Source organism: Monodon monoceros, unplaced genomic scaffold (genome assembly GCF_005190385.1).
Source record: "Monodon monoceros isolate NGI ecotype Baffin Bay Population unplaced genomic scaffold, NGI_Narwhal_1 Super_Scaffold_13, whole genome shotgun sequence".
In the NCBI taxonomy this organism is placed as follows: Eukaryota; Metazoa; Chordata; class Mammalia; order Artiodactyla; family Monodontidae; genus Monodon; species Monodon monoceros.
In genome coordinates, this window is record NW_021703769.1 from 46,083,914 (window position 1) to 46,101,939 (window position 18,026).

Consider the following 18,026-nt stretch of genomic DNA (forward strand, 5'->3'; position numbering starts at 1 on the left):
AGAGGCGGAGGGAAGATGACCGCCCACGTGACTGCAGAGGCAGTGGACGTGGCTGGGGCAGCTTCCTGGAGGAGGTGATGGCTGGCAGACAGCCGGCCTTGGAAGAAGGACCTTGGGAAAAGCCTTCCTCCACGTGGCCACTCCTTCTGGAAACATTCTCGGGCCCCACTTCCTCCCGGTTCTCCCCCTTTCTGGCTGACCACTCCTCAGCCTCCTTCGCTGGATGGTTTTTTCCTGCCTGACATCAGGATATGGTTCTGGGCTCTCTTCTCTATTTACACTTATTTCTTTTAAGAGCTTTATGCTTGAAGACCCACAATAATGCTCTCGCCTGCCAAACGGAGACCTTGCCTCTGAACTTCAGACGCCTTTATCCCACTGCCTACCTGACATCTCCACCAGGACGACCCTCAGACACATGAAACCTAATCTGTCGTAAATGGAACCCTGGGCGCTGCCTCTTAGATATGCTCCCCTCCACCCCTACCCAGGCTTGTCTTCCCCAGGTCACATATTCTCTCTTTCCTACAAATGCTTCATAACTGGTCTTGGGCCTCTGTCTTGTCTGGCTCCAACCCTTTCCCCACGCAGTAGCTGGAAGCTTCTTCCTAATGGGAAAATCACACCACCCCCTTCCTTGTCTCCATGGCCACGGCTCTCAGCGTCCTTGCCCACGTGGCCTCTCTGGGCTCTAGCTGGTTCCTGCCACTCATCCCTCTGCCTCCCCGCCTCCCACCCCCACCCTCTGCCCCCAGGCAGAGGAGCTGTCCTCGGGTCCTTCCGTGCACAGAACCTTCTAGTATCTTGGTCTTTTACTAGCTGTTCCTTCTGTTTAGAAAAAGCCTCTCACTTTTATCTCCTTGGTTTCTGATAATCTCAGATTCTCAGAATAAGTGTCACTTCCTCACATGCATTCCAGGTACCCTGATCCCTGCCACACACAGCCACATGCTGCCATGACTCCCGCATGACCAGCTCTCAGGAGAGCATGCGTCACACTTGGGTTCGGAATTGCCTGTGTGGTCATCTCCTCCCAGAGGCCGGGGCTCCAGGAGCACAGGACGGTGTCTGTCCAGCTCACTGAGGTGTCCCCAGCGATGGCGACCAGCTTGGCACACAGAAAGCAGTCAATTCATGTCTGACCAGAAGAAGGATGAGAACATTTCTGATCACTTGTTTTTACCTCCGTGGATTCTGGAATCAGGGGGGCTCTTGCTTGGAAACAGAAAAAGACAGACACCCTCTACTGCCTCCGTTCATTGCTTCTTAGATTCATTTTACATTTCTAAGCCCCAGCTCAGAAATCAGATTTGCCCTGGCTGCCCGGAGCCTGCCTGGTGACTTTCTTCGTGCGGTTGGAGCAGGCGGAACAGACATTTGTCACCAAAATGGGACAAGAAGTACTCATTTTCCAAACTGACTTTTAGAAATAGTTTTTATTGGGGGCACTTAGGTAGCGAGCTGGCTTCTCAGCAATACACAAGTACTAAGAAATGCCCCAAATCTGTAAAACTGCCTTGGTTCCTTGCTGTCAGATGCCTGAACCTAATCCTTGCACAAAACAGCTGTCTCAGTGGTAATTATCCCAAAATTATGACCTGGAAATCCATCTAGGCAAGATGGGAAAATTGCTTCAGAATTGTAGCAGGTTACCTGCTAGGGTGACGAGGCCATTAAACCCACACAGGCTGCTGGGTGCCGATGTCAGAGCTACAGAAAGATGTCACGTGGTTACTGAAATGCTAATAGATGGAGGCCCCTGAGTGTCCTTTCGGAAATGACACCCTCTCCCGGGAAAAGCTGGAGGCGGACCTGAGGGAAGACCAAATCGCTCGTGGCCAATAAGCCTCTAAATGCGCTTTTCCATGAAGCTGGAGCTATCTTTCCAAGCAACTCCTGCATCTCGGCATGAAGTTACACATTGGTGACCCTACAGTGTGCCTGGGCGCGGGGGCTGGCCCCCAAGGGCCTGATGCAAGCGGCGGAGGGACCCAGGGCCTGGACAAATGGATCATCTTCATGGAAGGATCCAGACCAGTTCCTCCAACACTCAGATAGAAACCGCTGTAGACTCACCGCTTACTGCAGCCTTAGGCAGTGGCGGTTTGAGCTGCACCAACGCCTGTGAAATCTGGGCGTCAGGAGTTCTCTTCCTTCCCGGCTCCTTCTCTCTTTACATGAAGTTGAAGTGCTCACCGAAGCCTTAATAAGCAGACCCTGTCCTCTCTCCCAGCAAAGACTCAAACTCAGGGGCCCCAGCGACGACCCTCACGCTCCTGGGCGCCAGCCGGGAACGGCGGCCTCTGTGCCACGATTTGCTTTGGCCACGGTTCTCCCTGGCCCAGCGTGAAGAGAAGAAACCTCACTGTCCTCTCTCTGCCTCTCTCTGGCTGTGGGATTTAAGCTCTGAGGCCCTGGGTGCCTGACCTGCAGAAGCGGGCCTAGAACAGCACTGCGCTGACAGTGAATCCCTGACCCTGGCCCGCCTCGCCCCGCGCCCTGGCCTTCCTTCTGTTTTCAGACACAGCTGCCCGGGGTACCCTCTTGTTACAAGGCGCCCCCTGCCCCTCAAATCCCCCACTCTTTTTGGCCACTCACTGCTCAGCACAGAGCCCACCGCCCTGGGCGGCGGGTCCAGAGTGACGGGCGCCCCTCACTGTCACATGCCCACCTCACTATCTCCACGGGCTTCTCCTCTGAAGTCAGTACCCCCGTGTTTGTCCCTCATGGAGTCTGTCTCCCTCGACCCGACACACGGTCTAAGGGGGAGGGGCTGGCCTGCCTTGTTCACTCTGTATTCCCAGTTCCTCACCAAGTTCCCGGCACACAGTACATGCACGATACGCACTGATGCTTGTCTCACTTAGCTGTTGTCAGAATTAGATGAGCCCATGTGTGCATGGCCTCCCTGGAGTTGCTGGCGCATAGTAGGGACTCGATGGATGTTAAGCTATTCTCATTGCTGCTCTGTTTGTCCCCTGCACTTTTCTCAGGTCAGCCTGTTCCTCCCTTCTGCTCTGCTCACGTGTCTTCCTCCCCAAGTGAGGTGGTGCTGATGGGAAAGTTAGGATCCATCCACCCATCCATCCAACAACTATTTCTTGAGCACATTCTAAGCACCAGGCACTGTGCCAGGCAGAGAGGAAACAATAAATGAGTAAGACGGGCACAGTTCCTGCCCTCGGGGAGATCACTCCTCTGTGGGAGGCTCAGACAAAGGGGCAAAGTCAGCCTTGATGGTACCTGCTGATGAAAAACACAGCAGCGACATCTGACTCAGGTATGGGAGGTCACAGTGGACATCCAAGCTGATACCCGAAGGATGAACTGGAGAGAGAGACAAGGGGAGTCCTTGCTGGTGGCCCTTCCCTGCTCTGTGAGGTGGTCTGGTTCCAGGGGACAATTTTCTTCGATCCCTGACTTACAGGAAAACCAAAAGACATAGCTTGGTTGGGCCAAATTGGGCCACTGTTTTGGTCTACCATTACTAGACAAAGAGGTAGCCTGCACAAGTAAAGTTTCCCAGAAAATTAAAGCCTACCTACATGCCAGCACCTTGACTGCTTCTGATGAAATTATTTCATTCTTAATTTTGTCTGGATGACTGAGAATGACCACCATGAATATCCATTATTTAACTGGACTGAAATACGGCAACACTCTCAGGAGCTACTGATGTACGAGGATTGCTCGCCTCTGCAATTGAGGAAGTAAAATGTATTCTCTATTTAAACAAGTAAAATGTCCTGCCGTGTGGATGGCGAACGCGAAGTGGACAAGGTTTTACACTCAGGCTCCAGCCACGGGGAACCGATCCGGGTAAATAACTGTCAGACAAAGTAGGGAAGAGAGGGGGCCAACAGGGACGCAGGGAAGAGCTTATGTGATGCTCAGCGTGGGCTGTACTTGGGGGCAGTGCCTGGAGGGATGAGAGGAGTCAGGCGTGTGGGCAGGACTTGGGGGGTCTGCTCATAGAGATTTCCACCCTCTTTGAATGCCCTCTCAATCAAAGAGATGAAACTATCTCAGAAAACTAAGTAAAAAGTAGCATTTTAAAGAATGCCACTTGGATCTGAGGGTGTGGTTTGATTACTCTGCCCCTCCCCTGATTCAGCTCACCTGGCTGCCTCTACCTGCCTCTTGCCCATTTACATTTTAGCTCTGCTTCAGGATGAAAACTTTTCCTGACAGTGAAGGTTATCACTATTTATTAAACATGGATTCTAGAATACAATGCTTTAACTGCAATATAATCATGGGCTTCCTAACAGTTACTAAGTTTTGAATAGTACTGAAAAATAAATTAACTAGGTTTTTTTCCCCAGAGAATTTTAAAAGTTCAAAATGTAATCTCCTTTTCAACAAATGATGCTGAAACCCCTATATATCCACATGCAAAAGAGTGAAGTCGGATCCCTACCTCACACCATATGCAAAATGAAATCTCCTTTGGTTTCCCTGGGGCTCATGAACTGTTTATAGATTATTGAATTTCTACTTTCAGAAGAGAGGCCTACATTGGACGCTGGTATCCCTGGAATAGAATGAAGATCTCTCTGGCACTGGTTACAGAAAGAGAAGCATTTGGATAAATGCTTCTTTCTCTGGGCTTTTCAACCAAATGTTTTCCCCCAAGGGCACTCTCTTGTGTGCCACGGCTGCTTATAAACCAGAAGTGGCCTGCTTCTTCTCCTGCATTTCCCCCTCAACTTCAAAAATAAAGGCAATCTTCAACCACAGAATTTGATGTGCTCCTTGTACAATTCCAGAAGAATGACCAGACTGACTGATGACCCAGTTATGACATCCACAGATGGAAAACATGAATTTGGGCCAGACATCTAATAGGGCCTGAATTTTTGTGTTCATGATATCACCCTGTCACTAGAGTTTGGAACCTGAAAAGGGTGTGTTTTCATGGCTGTGGGTGTTACTGATATGAGAATTATGTTTAATTTTCTGTTCTCTAAAGAGTGTTTGGAGAATGTCAGGAGAGGAAAAGAGGGCATGATTTATGGCAGACGAAGTGTCTCATGGAGTTGGGAGTTCATGTTCAATCAGGAAGATTTCACAGCTGGTAAGAGGCGTTGGTTTACCTCCAGGATGAGCTCTGAGTTTTGTTTTTCAATGGTTTTCATTTCACCTTCCGTGACTGTACCCTGTAATCCCAGTAAAGAAAAAATAAACATAATGGATCTTAGGGACATTGGAAGGATTTGCGTCCCCTGCTCCTGCCTGTTCATCCCTCCTTGGAGAGACTCAAGGTGGTAAAAATCTATTATTCATGGACTGATTTTCCAGGTTATTTAGAGCATAGTTTCTTCTCATCGTTTTGCTGCATGCTTTTTAGCCACTAGAGAAAACAAAAAGTAGTTGAAATTCATGTAGGGCTGAAGTTTACTTCTTCACAACTCTGACAAGAGGAAAGTGGGAAGGTGAAACAAACAGGAATCAACCAGGTGGATTGTTGCTGAACTCAGTGGATCCATACCCAGCACTCTGAGCTGGGTTCAGGGACACAGAGGCCAGGCGGAGTCTGCGGTGCCGATAAAGATGGGATGTAAAGATGGATCAGGAGATGAAATGACAGACAGAACACGCATTTAGAAGAGGCAGAGCCCTTGGAGAGAGGAAAGAGACATCCAAGACCGAGCATGACCATGTAACGACAGAGGGTCACCTGTAGTACGGCCTAGGGAAGTCAGGGTGTGCTCACAGCAGGGCTCTTGCTTGGAGCGGGATACACAGGCTTGAGGCCTGAGCTGAACTGGGTGATAATGGGGAAGGCTGAATGACGGAAACGTTCTCTATCCTTTGTTCAGGCAGCATCATCTTGCCTCAAAAATAAATGTTGAACCAACTTTTTTTTTTTTAAATGGCATTTATTTTTTAAATTTTTATTTTATTTATTTATTTATTTATGGCTGCATTGGGTCTTCATTGCTGTGTGCAGGCTTTCTCTAGTTGTGGAGAGCGGGGGCTACTCTTCGTTGCGGTGCACGGGCTTCTCCTTGTGGTGGCTTCTCTTGTTCCAGAGCATGGGCTCTAGGCACACGGGCTTCAGTAGTTGTGGCGCACGGGCTCAGTAGTTGTGTCTCGCAGGCTCCAGAGGACAGGCTCAGTAGTTGTGGCGCACGGGCTTAGTTGCTCCGTGGTACGTGGGATCTTCCCAGACCAGGGTTCCAACCCGTGTCCCCTGCACTGGCAGGCGGATTCTTAACCACTGCACCACCATGGAAGTCCCTGAACCAATTTTTTAAAAAAAATATTGGTTTGGAGGGGCACCTTCCACGCCCCCAGGCCTCAGCTTGGACCTGAAGCTTCCCTCTAAGTCATGAAAGACAGCTGTTGGTGAGGCTAGCGCAAGTGCAGCGGACGATTCACTCAAGGCTTCCGTGACATTCAACACCTTTTTCGTGGCTCAGGTATGTACGAGCCCCATCCTGTGTGCTCTGAGGATGCTCATCCTCACCGAGCTTCCCGTGGTGAGAACGTGAAGGGAAAGGCTGTGTTAATAACAAAGGAAAAGAATATGCAGGTGCCATGAAGCTGCCCCTAAACTGCAGGAATGAGATTAGGATAAAATAAAATGAAATGAATATTGTCGTTTTGAAAACTAATGAGGCATGTGTAAAGAGCTCCAAAACATTCGTCTTCTCTACAGCAATTCCAACTCTGGGAAAATAATCAAAAGAAAGAGCCTCAAATGTAAATACAGTTTTGTGGTTAATTTCCGCAGCTCTTTAAACTCTGTAAGACTGATGCACTAAGATGTCTGTGACATCATTAGTTATCACCGTGAAAACCTTGAAGCAGCATCCGTGTCCAACTGCAGCAGGACGATTAAGTAAATTTTGGCACAACGAGGATATTAAACTGCCTAATAATGATGTTTTTAATGAGACTTTTAAGGAAAATATGTTTGCTGTGTGTAAGAAGTATTTTAAAGAGCAATGTGCAAAACTGTATCGCGTGACATCAGCTATGTCAACCAGCCTAGGAAGAGAAAACTATGCAGAAGTGTTAACAGTTGATATCTCTGGATTGGACTGTATGATTTTTATTTCATCCTCTAAAGCTGCAGTGTCTCATGGGCAGCCACAAGTCACGTAGCTATACAAATTTAAATTCGTTAAAATAAAATAAAAATGAAAAAATTCAGGCCTTCACTTGTTCCAGCCACATTTCAAGTGCTTAAATGTCTCATGGGACTAGTGGCTACTATATCCCACAGTATGGCTAGAATATTTTCATCACCGCAGAAAGTTCTATTGGGCAGGTACTGCTCTAGAGTTTTCTCTAATTAGAATTTCTCTAATTCAAGTTTCTCTAATTTTCTATGAAGACCATGAGCTATTTTTATAATCGGAGAAAAGGAAGAAAAAAGTAAAGTTCAGATTCGTGGACTGGAGGAAAAACCCGAGAGATTATTTTAGGAATGGCAAAACAGAATCAAGGTGACTTGTACTGAAAGGAAGCAGCGAGGCTTTAATGAGAGTGTAAACAATGTGGAAAATACTGCTCTCAGATTAGGTACAGAAAAGATGTGTTAACCAGAAGGGAGGTGGTCCACACGGGACCCAGGAAAAGGAGCTCAGAGGCAGGGTTCGTCAGTGCACTCAGCATGGCTGGAGTGGAGGGGGCAGCTCAGGGCGGCAGAGAGACAGGCCCTACGATATGGGTGGACGCTCGGACGGCAGCAGCTCAGCAGCCCCAGCAGAAGGTTATCCAGCAAATCCTTCCTGTTTGGACTCCACTCTCAACCGGACACCCTGGACTGCAGGACTCATCCGTGTATCCACTCCTTCCTGGGTACACAGCTCAACTAATGACCTGGAGCTCCCTTATAGCTAGATGGGAACGTATGACTTATCTGGACAGTGGGTCGGGGCAGCCAGGACATGGACCACTTCCAGGCCTCATCCAAAACCGATCTGCGCCATCCTCCGTGCCCTTGCCCTCTCGGCTTTCTGAGTGGCCGCTGGAGAAGGACTCCAAGATGGTAGAACCACCTGATGGAATAAACCTCAATCCCTGAGTTTCTGCTTGAAGCGTCCACGGGAGCTGCCAGGATAGAAACAACTGCAGCAGATTTTGAGCAAGAAATAAACCTTCGTTGGGCTACCCCAGAGAGATTCTGTGGTTATTTGTAATAGAGTAGTAGCAATGCTTATTCTGAGAAATAAAATTCTAACTTGACCCTCCGTGGGGAAGGTATCAATGCAACAGGTCTGGTTATTCAGTCCTGCTTGCCTCCAGCGGAGCCTAGAACTCTCAGGCCGATGGGAACGTGGCCCTTGGAATGTTCTTCATGTCACTGACTGATGATGTTGGTGTGTACACTGGAAGCGACGGGGCACACTGGACCAGTTTGGCAGGATGTTTGGCAAGCTTTATGATGTGTACCTGGTGTCTGTGCTGGGAATCTGAGTTTTGTGATCACGGCTGTACATGTTGCAGGAGTGTGTCTACCTGACCAGCCCCCCAGAGAGCCTCAGACTCCATCTCCTGCATGTGGCCCTGTAGTGAGGCAGGACTTGGAAGCCTGCACCTGACCTCTCTGGACTTCTCCTGATGCATCTTATTTGCCTGTGGCTTTTACTCTAAACCCTTTGCTCTAATAAACCTTAGCTGTGACTATGACCTGCTGTTGAGTCCCATGAGTACTCCTGGTGAGTCAGTGAACTTGAAGGTGGTCATGGGGCTCCCCAGATACCTCCTCCATAAGATCTTTCTCCAGGAAAACAGAGCGCAAGTCATCGGGAATAAGTATGCTTTCTATCTGGCACTTGGGTATGTTAGTACCATCTGCTGGCATTCTAGCATATACGTCAAACTCTCGTGAATTTGGTTGATGTGAGTCCATTCATCAGATTCTGACTGACAACAATGGCACTCTTAGGAATCTTGGGAAGATTATCTGGAATCCTGTGACCACCCAATGGTTGATGCTCCTTCAGGTGCCAACCTGGATGACATTTCTTCGGTGTCTCTCTTACATGCCACTTAACGTGTGATAAGATGAAGCAAGTTCACAGATTTAGGACGAGCCGTGAGTGAGGCAGAAATAAAGCCTGTGGAGAGAGATCCCATTTGGCGGCAGTGGGGGGTGGTGGGGTCCAGGGAGGAGTCCTGAATGAAGTGCCATTTGCGACAGACCTGGAGGGAGGAACATCATTTCAAGTGGGAAGAGTGACGGGGAGTATGTGCATCTGAGTCAGAGTCTGCAGGAGGAAAGACTCCAGCAGGGGAAGCGCAGGGCACCTTCAGGGGCTGTGAGTCTAAAGGGTGCTAGCACAGCTCTGTGCAATATCTGAGACAGCAGGTGGTCAGGGGGGCATGGTGTTTCGGGAGCACTGATGGGGGACCATTGAAGGGCTGGCCTCTGGTGAGCACCTGTTTACCTTACAGTCAGCCTAGGCTAAGTGGTCCTTCTTCCTGGGCTTAGGGCCCAGGATTAAAACTCACTCCTGGGCATATACCCAGACAAAACTCTGATTCAAAAAGATACATGCACCCCTGCGTTCATGCAGCACTATTTACAATAGACAAAACATGAAAGTAACCCAATGGACATTTGTCCATCGATAGATGAATGGATAAGAAGATGTGGTACATACATACAATGAAATATTACTCAGTCATTAAAAAGAATGAAATAATGCCATTTGCAGCAACATGGATGGACCTGGAGACCATCATAGTAAGTGAAGTAAGTCAGACAGAGAAAGACAAATACCATATGATATCATTTATATGTGGAATCTAAAACACAACACAAATGAACATATCTATGAAACAGAAACAGACTCACAGACATAGAGGACAGACTTGTGGTTGCCAAGGGGGAGGGAGAATGGGGTTGGGATGGAGTGGGAGGTTGGGATTAGCAGATACAAGCTATTATATATAGGATGGATAAACAACAAGGTCCTAATGTATAGCACAGGTAACTATATTCGATATCCTGTGATAAACCATGATGGAAAAGAACATGAAAAAGAATGTATATATATGTACAACCGAATCACTTTGCTGTACACTAGAAACTAACAGAACATTGTAAATCAACTCTACTTCAGTAAAATAAATTTTAAAAAACTTATTAAGGGAAAAAAATGAAAAAAAAATCAACTCACCCACAAAAAACACAGTAACCTCTAATGGAAAATTGGGTAAAGCGCATAAAGAGATAATTATCCTAAAGAAGAACCCAAAAGGCCAATACATGGAAAAAAGAATACACAGTCTCTCTGGTAATTAAAGAAAGATCAATTAAAACACAGTTAAAAAAAAACTCATGCTGCTGAATGTCTCATAAAAGTCATCAAAAACATCATTTTGTAAATCCATATATTACGTCAGTTTGAATGTTGTCATTTTTTATTAACTGTCAAACGAGCACCCACATGATCTGGGCCTGCATGTCCCACAAGTGCATGTCAGGCCACGAGCCCCCAGGCTCACTCTGCTCCACTCACCCTGAACCCCTTCCTTCTCTCCAACAGGCCAAGTGCACTGTTGCCTCAGGGCCTTTGCACGGGCTGTTCCTTCTGCCTGCAATGCTTTTGCTCTGCCCTGCCCCAATTTTCCCATGGTTGTCTCTCTCTAGTTATTTGGACTTCAACTCACAGTCACCTCTTGTAAGGAGCCTTCCGAGACCCCCCGAGGTAATGTAATGCGTCCTCTCTCACCACGTTTTCCCGCAATTTCATAGTCAGCAGAGAAGAGATCTCGGCTCCTTAGGACACGTTCTGCTTCCTTCCAACTTCTTGTGCTTACCTTTACCCTTTGGTGAAATCTCTCTGCCAACAGGTAGCTTCAAATGAACCAAAAACATGTGGCCTTTCTGCATGGATTTCAATTTCATCACCGGACACACCTTCCCTACCTGAAACAGCCATGAGTGAAGCAACTCGGAGACAACCATCATCTGATAAAATGAGCCACCATATTTTCTTCAGAAAATACACTTACTGAAAACACATTACACAGATAGACTGAAGCAACGCTCAGTAACACATTTAGAGAAGCACCCAACACTGGGTTGGGTGTGAAAACTTCAGAGGCATAAATAATACTGTTTTCTTCCAAATACAGAGAGAAATCTCTAACTGTAGTTTCTCCCTCCAGGGTTTTTACGTTTTTCATTGGTTGAAAAGATTCGAAAGAATCATAATGTTTCATGACGTGTGAAAATTATCTGAAATTCAAATTTCAGTTTCTGTACATAAAGTTGGACTGAAACAGCCACGCTCATCCACTTGCCATCATCCGTGGCTGCCTCAGGCCACCACAACAGAGCTGATGACAACTGTGACAGAGACCGTCCGGGTGGCAAAGCCTAAAATATCTACTATCAGGCCCTCCCCAGAAACCGCCTACCAGCTCTGCTCTCAAGTCCTGAATGTTCCCACATGAGCCTGACCTTGCGAGAACCTGACCAGGAGAATTTGTTTTCCCCTCCACGTGAGTGTTCCCACACCTCCTTTGCCCTGAGACACAGTTACGGTGGCCGAGGCCACGAAAAGCAGAAAAACCACTTACATAGGATCCGTAATCCACAGCCAGGGTCTGCAGGGCCCAGGGGAGCCCGAGGCCAATGAGGATGTCAAAAACATTGCTCCCGATGGAGTTGGACACGGCCATGTCCCCCATGCCTGCGAGGACAAGAGATTACCTGAGTGAGGGAGGTGGTCCCTAGGTGGTGCCCTGGCCCCCAATGACTCTCTCGAGCCCCTGGTCTGACAGCCAGAGACCCACGTGCCCGGGTCTCTCCCAGGCCATCCATCACTGTAGGATGATACAGATTGTAAAATAGCCTGTTGAATACACATTTTCTTTTTTTGTGTGCATTCTTTCAATAGAACAGGATGAAATATACATTCTATTGAACCGCTGAGCTTAAATGTAATTTGAAAACCAACTATGGTTCCAAAAATTCTGAAGCATCCTATAGAAAGAAATAAACTCAGCAGTCTATAAAGGGCTCCTGAGTTCACCGACCCACGGTTCACTGAACCCATGGTTCAGTGTCATCACCCATCTGCTCTACGCTGTATCCAATTCTTCTTCTAAATAACTGAGCAACATTAAGGAAAATAATGTAACCAGCAGAATTTCACAAGGACCAGTGGAGGGCACTGTGCTAAGGCTGGGAGCCACAGGTTGTGTTTGCTGAAAACCAACCTCCTCCCACACAAATCAGGCACATAAATTAGAGTGGGGGCTGGGAGGTGCACGGCCATCCAGGGGGCATCCACCTAGGGTGGGGCAGGTAAACTGTGACCTTGGTTTTGAGGGAGGAAGGGTCTGTCATACACTGAAGAGTGACCTCTGGCAGCTGGCACTTTGAGGGGTTCTGCAGTGGGTAAACCTTAGGCTATGGGGTCGGTCCTCTTGAAGCCTCAGTTTCCTCATCCACGAAATGCATATATGATTGTCTCTAGCTCGTAGAGTTATTAAGGAACATCATGTGCTTAAACTGCTCTGCTCAGCTGCGGCACTCGGCAAAGGTTAGCCATTATTGTTTTTATTACTATTTTTTTTGTTTGTTTGTTTGTGGTACGCGGGCCTCTCACTGCTGTGGCCCCTCCCATTGCGGAGCACAGGCTCCGGACGCGCAGGCGCAGCGGCCATGGCTCACGGGCCCAGTCGCTCCGCGGCATGTGGGATCCTCCTGGACCGGGACATGAACCCGCGTCCCCTGCATCGGCAGGCGGACTCTCAACCACTGCGCCACCAGGGAAGCCCTTTATTACTATTTTTTTTTTTTTTTTTTGCGGTACGCGGGCCTCTCACTGCTGTGGCCCCTCCCGCCGCGGAGCACAGGCTCCGGACGCGCAGGCTCAGCGGCCACGGCTCACGGGCCCAGCCGCTCCGCGGCACGCGGGATCCTCCCGGACCGGGGCACGAACCCGTGTCCCCTACATTGGCAGGCGGACTCTCAACCACTGCGCCACCAGGGAAGCCCATTTATTACTATTTTTAATAACAGAAGTAATACAACCTCCAGAGAGGATGTGGGTGCGACCCAGGAAGCGTCTCTGCCTTCCTCGAGGGTAGACCTCTGGCTTGTTTCCTTGTTATTCTGATGCCAGGAAGCCTTTTGACCAGCGTGGCACTGAAGCAGCCCAGTGCTCCTTCCCAGCTGGGATTTGGTGCCCCGCTAACTGCCCTGTGACCTCCCCCCGCCCCCCAAGTAGGAAGTCCTGCCTTCGTGTCCCAGCCCCGCCCCATTCGGGGTCCCACCTTGTCTGGCCACAATGAGGCTGGCCATGCAGTCGGGCACGCTGGTTCCGGCTGCCAGGAAGGTGATCCCCATGATGACGTCAGGAATCCCCAGCGTGTACCCGATGATCGTGACCTGGGAGAGGCGGGAAGAGGAGAGCTGAGGGCTGGCAGCAGCCCCACCTGCCCGCAGACCCTCCCAGCAAAAAGCTGAAAAGTCTGCAATCTGGGCGGTCTCTCTGGGGGCCACGTCTGCTCTCTGTATCAATACAGATGGACGAGGGAACATCTCAGGGCGCAGACGGGGCTGCTGGCAGGGGACGGGGGTGCAGTTACGGAGCCCATGCTCTCCAACCAAAGACTGGCCTCTCTTACTTGTTCCTTTGGGTGAGGCAGGCGGCTTGAGGGAGGAGAAACAGGGTTTCTGGGAAAAGGCAATATAGGGACAGTATCTGAACTCAGGATGTTCCTGGGAAACCCAGAACGGATGGCTGCCATGCTGTGCTGGGAACGCAAGCGTCCACGTCCCATGCTGGCTGCATAATGAGACTTTACAGGAGCTGGGAAGGGGCTGCTCACACCATCCAGCCTTGTAGGAAAAGCCATAAGCAGCTGATTCCTCTCTTGCTGGAAGCCTGGGGACGTCACCTCTGCCCACGTCACCCTCTGCCCCACAGTGGCTTACGTTTATCTAGTACTCAGGCACTTCTGTTAGTGCTGAGTGATGCTCGTGGGCTTTAACTTATTTCATTCTCACCACAACCCCAGGGAGTAGGTGCTTATCTGCATTCTTCACACGAGGACACGGAGGCATCGCCCAAGGCCCATGCACTGGGGAGTGGCCTGGGGTGGGGGGACATTCCCACCCAGGCATTCAGGCTGCGCCCGCTAGCGCTGGCAGCACTTCTATTTACACAGGAGGGGCTTAGCTGGAGGAAGAACAGCTGACGAGGAGGCAGTGCCTCCATCCCATTAAATGAGCCCATTCTGGCCCCCAGTTTCCAGATGGGCAAACTGGGAGGAAAGCAGTGGGTGAGAAGGCGTGAGGAGGGGCGAGTGGCAAAAGTGAGTAAGTGGAAAGAGACCCATCCCGGGTCCGCTGGCTCCAGGAGAGGAAAACTTGCAGGAGGTGAACCGACGAGGTCATTGTGGGATGCCACGTGCCCTCCCTCACTTTCTGTAAAATTACAAGAAATGCAAACGGGCTGTGGTAAGTAGCCCACTCCTCCCAGCTCCTCTGGGACCCCTGCGCTGGAGCCTGGCCTCACTCCCTCCCCGTCCAAAGGTTTGGGGGATGTTAGTTAAATCCGTAGGGATGCCTGGCTTGGTCCCTTTCAAACAGGGAATGCACGTCATTTCCATCCGGTGCTGAACTGAATTTGGGGTGGCCTCGGGTTCTCTGCTTTCCCCTCTCCAGGGAGGAAAGTGAGAGCAGAAACACAGCGTTTCTTCTGTCTGTCCTGGAGCCTTTTGTGAAATGGAGCTGCAAGCGTCCTGGCTAACCCTTGTTTTTCCTTTCTCACCCTCAGCGGGATCTCTGCAGGAATTGGTTTGGCTCCATGGGGCTTGGCCTGGGAAGGGGCCGCTGCCCTCGCCCCGTTGTTACTGTGGTTACCATGGTTACGGCTGAGGCTGGCGTTTGGGGGAAGTGATTCTCCGGGTGGCTGGACCAGGTCTCAGGGGCTTCTCCTGGTTTCCCGCTTACTCCTGGCCATTTCTCAGGGCTTCTCAGAACCTCCCCCAGAGTGGAAGGAGGCAAACAGAAGGAGGGTGAACCTCGGATCCGTCGGCTACTTTGCGTGTTAGTGGACTTCAGAGAAAACCACTGGGCCGCCTGGAGTTCAGGGACACCAATGCTACTCTCCAAACCTGGCATCCAATGAATGTGTCAAATAAAAACGTCAATGAACACAAGATGAAGGAGAAACCCCTGGCTATAAGACTTGGGTTGAAAAAAAATTATCTGTTTGTCTGTGATGTTGAAGGCATGGGATAATTACGAGTTAATTGTGTCAGGTTTACACGTTTGTTATTACCTCTAAAATAATCTTTTCAGAACCGCTTTTTAGCTCTCGAGTGTAATTCTCCAGAATTTATACTGCATCTCTACGCGATGCTCAAGCATGATTATATGCACATAATTTTGTCATGGCTTTTCATTTCTGCCCAACTCCAATTCTAATGTATTAGGTTCACTCCTCGGTTAGAAACCAGAGTCATAGATGGGAAGTGCACTCTGGGTGGCTGGGTTTCCTGGAATGGCTTTGGGGCAGAGGCTCTTTTGAGCAATGGTCCCTCAATCCATGCCAATCCTTGAATCATTGTTTCAGCTTCAGAAGGGACACTTGAGCATTCACCTGGTCCAATGACTTCATTTTCTGGTTGAAGAAACTGAGCGGAGATGAGGAGTGACTATGATGGATGGGACTGTCAGCCCCCCCCATGCCTCCCACCCTTCCTCCACGCTGGCTGCCTGTGACCCTGCTGGACTTTCCACTAGAGCGGGTGGAGTATATTTCCCCCACTCCATGGATGTCGGGCTTGGCTGATGGAGTGTGGGTGGAAGTCTCAAGCCAAGGGCCTGGGAGGCACCTGTGTTTGCTCTTGCCCTCCTGCATTCCAATGATCCACCGTGAGAAGACATTCCCCAGGTAGCCACTGGTCCAAAGAAAATGAGCACACACACGGAGTAGACATGAACCCCACCTGCTGCCTGAATCAAAGGTAACCACACAGGAGCTGGAAGCAGATTGCTTAGCCAGTGCCCTCTAAGATCAGTTACTCTATGGTCTACCTGTCGACATGTGAGCAGGAGCATAAAGTCTTGTGATTCTAAACCACAGAATTTAGGGCTGGTTGTTACGCAGTGTGTTGCAGCGACAGCTGACTGGTACAGTTACTGGGCTGAAACCCCTGCGCCTACTCCCCTCTGGTTGAGAGTATTTCTCTCTGAAGAGATCCGGCACTGCACAGGGTCCTGGACTCACCATCCACACCATCATGTAGGAGAAGGCTGCGATCCACAGCGTGGAGGAAGCGAAGGTCACCATAAACCACTTCTCCCAGCGGGGCTTGTTGCAGTTGGGGACAGTGAAGTACAAGACAAAGCTCAGGGGCCAGGTGAACGCCCATTTCACTGTTTCCAGTTTGCCAGCTGGGAAAACAACAAAGGTGAAAAAAAAAAAAATCAGCGAGCTACATTTCTCTGCTCCACCGTCTGCACAGCCGTCCCCGGACATTTACATCCTAACGGAAGGCCTGTGAAATAAGCCTGACCATGTTGCTCTTTTCCCGGTAGACTCAAATGGCTTTCCACCAGCAACAAAACCAAGCGGAATAAAAAGTTATCCACTGCCACCTGCTACTCAGGCAACTGGAGCCAGGTGGAAAAGGATGAGGAGGATTCTCAGGATACAAACGGGGTGGGGGGAGAGTGAGGGGTCGGGATGGAGGTGGGGGAGGGGAGGTAGAGACCGCCAGCTGCCTCTGGGTCCTTCTCCCCATGGACAGGCAGCTACATCTTCCCAGATTCTAAGGCGTCAGCGGGCACGGCGCCACCTAGCGGAATTGACCAACATCCTCTGTCAACTTGCTGAAATCTTGAAAGACCAGCTGAAAGCTCTCAAGGTTGTCAAAACACCACTTGAGTGTCTGCACCCCAAGCTGCTATGGATTTGCAAATCCATAATTGCTTCCTGGCTCCAACTACTTCCTGCCATGGACAAGATGATGGATCTGTCAGTGATGACCTGACCCTACCATCTCTGAGTGCTGCCTGAGGGCTGAGTATCAGAGACACCCATAAATGCTTATTTTGGTGACAACATTACCACAAGTTCTTGTAGCCTCAGATTTGAGAAACACAGTAGTTCTCCTTTGGCCATTATTACCATCCTGCTTAAGTGCTAACTCACCTCTAGAAAGAAATATCAAGATCTCCATCTTCCAGAAAGTTCTCTGTGTGCATCCTTCTGGTCAACATCCCACCCCTCTACCACCATAGATTAGTTTTTCCTGTTCTCCAGCTTCAAATAAATGAAATCATATAGTATTTTTTTGTGTCTACCTTCTTTTATTCAACATAATGTTTTCTGAGTTTCATTCATGTGTAATTCATTCCTAATTGCCCTGCAGTGTCCCATCCTGTGAATACACCAGGATTTGTTTATCCATTCTTCCGTGGATGGGGTTTGGGTTGTTGCCAGTTTTCAGGTATTACAAGGAAAGAGGCGGGGAGCTTTCTTGTAGGAGTCTTTTTGTGGGCGTGTTTCCATTTCTCTTGGGCAAAGACCCAGGAGTCCAATTGCTGAGTCATAGGGTGGGTGTTTATTTAACTTTGTAAGAAACACTAAACTGTTTTCTAAAATGATTATTCTGTTTTATATTCCCCCCAGAGATAAGGAGGTATTTTTAAAATTACATTTTGAATAGTATGAATAAAATTTATTTTATAATTTTACAATTTATTTTATAATTTTATGCTAGCATCCAGCACTTATTCATACGTCTCTTACCAGTCTCCAAACAGTTTCCTAAAACTATTTAAGAGGAAAACTGCAGAGTAAAGTTACACAACGCCACTTTTGGCCCCTGGTCTCCCTAGACGGCAGGGTGGTCTCTAGGGGGAGATGGGGGCTTTCTCATCAGACAGCGCTGGGTCCAGTCCCCGTTCTGCCGGAGTCGAGTGCCTCAGTTACTTAAATTCCCTAAGCCTCAGTTTCCTCATCTGTAAAATGTGGACACAGAAACACTGAGCTTGAGGGTTGCTGGCAGAATTAAATGAACCATTAGGATAG

General features: G+C 49.0%; 1 protein-coding gene across 1 annotated transcript in view; it reads right to left on the bottom strand.

The window, feature by feature from the left end:
- SLC24A3 (solute carrier family 24 member 3) overlaps window positions 1-18,026 on the bottom strand; it is a 459,120-nt gene that overhangs the window by 9,503 nt on the left and 431,591 nt on the right. The window contains exons 13-15 of the mRNA XM_029222127.1: window positions 16,218-16,384; window positions 13,252-13,366; window positions 11,548-11,660 (exon numbers count right to left, since the gene is read on the bottom strand). Of these exons, the coding sequence (XP_029077960.1) occupies window positions 11,548-11,660; window positions 13,252-13,366; window positions 16,218-16,384 (395 nt within the window). The remainder of the gene's footprint in view (window positions 1-11,547; window positions 11,661-13,251; window positions 13,367-16,217; window positions 16,385-18,026) is intronic.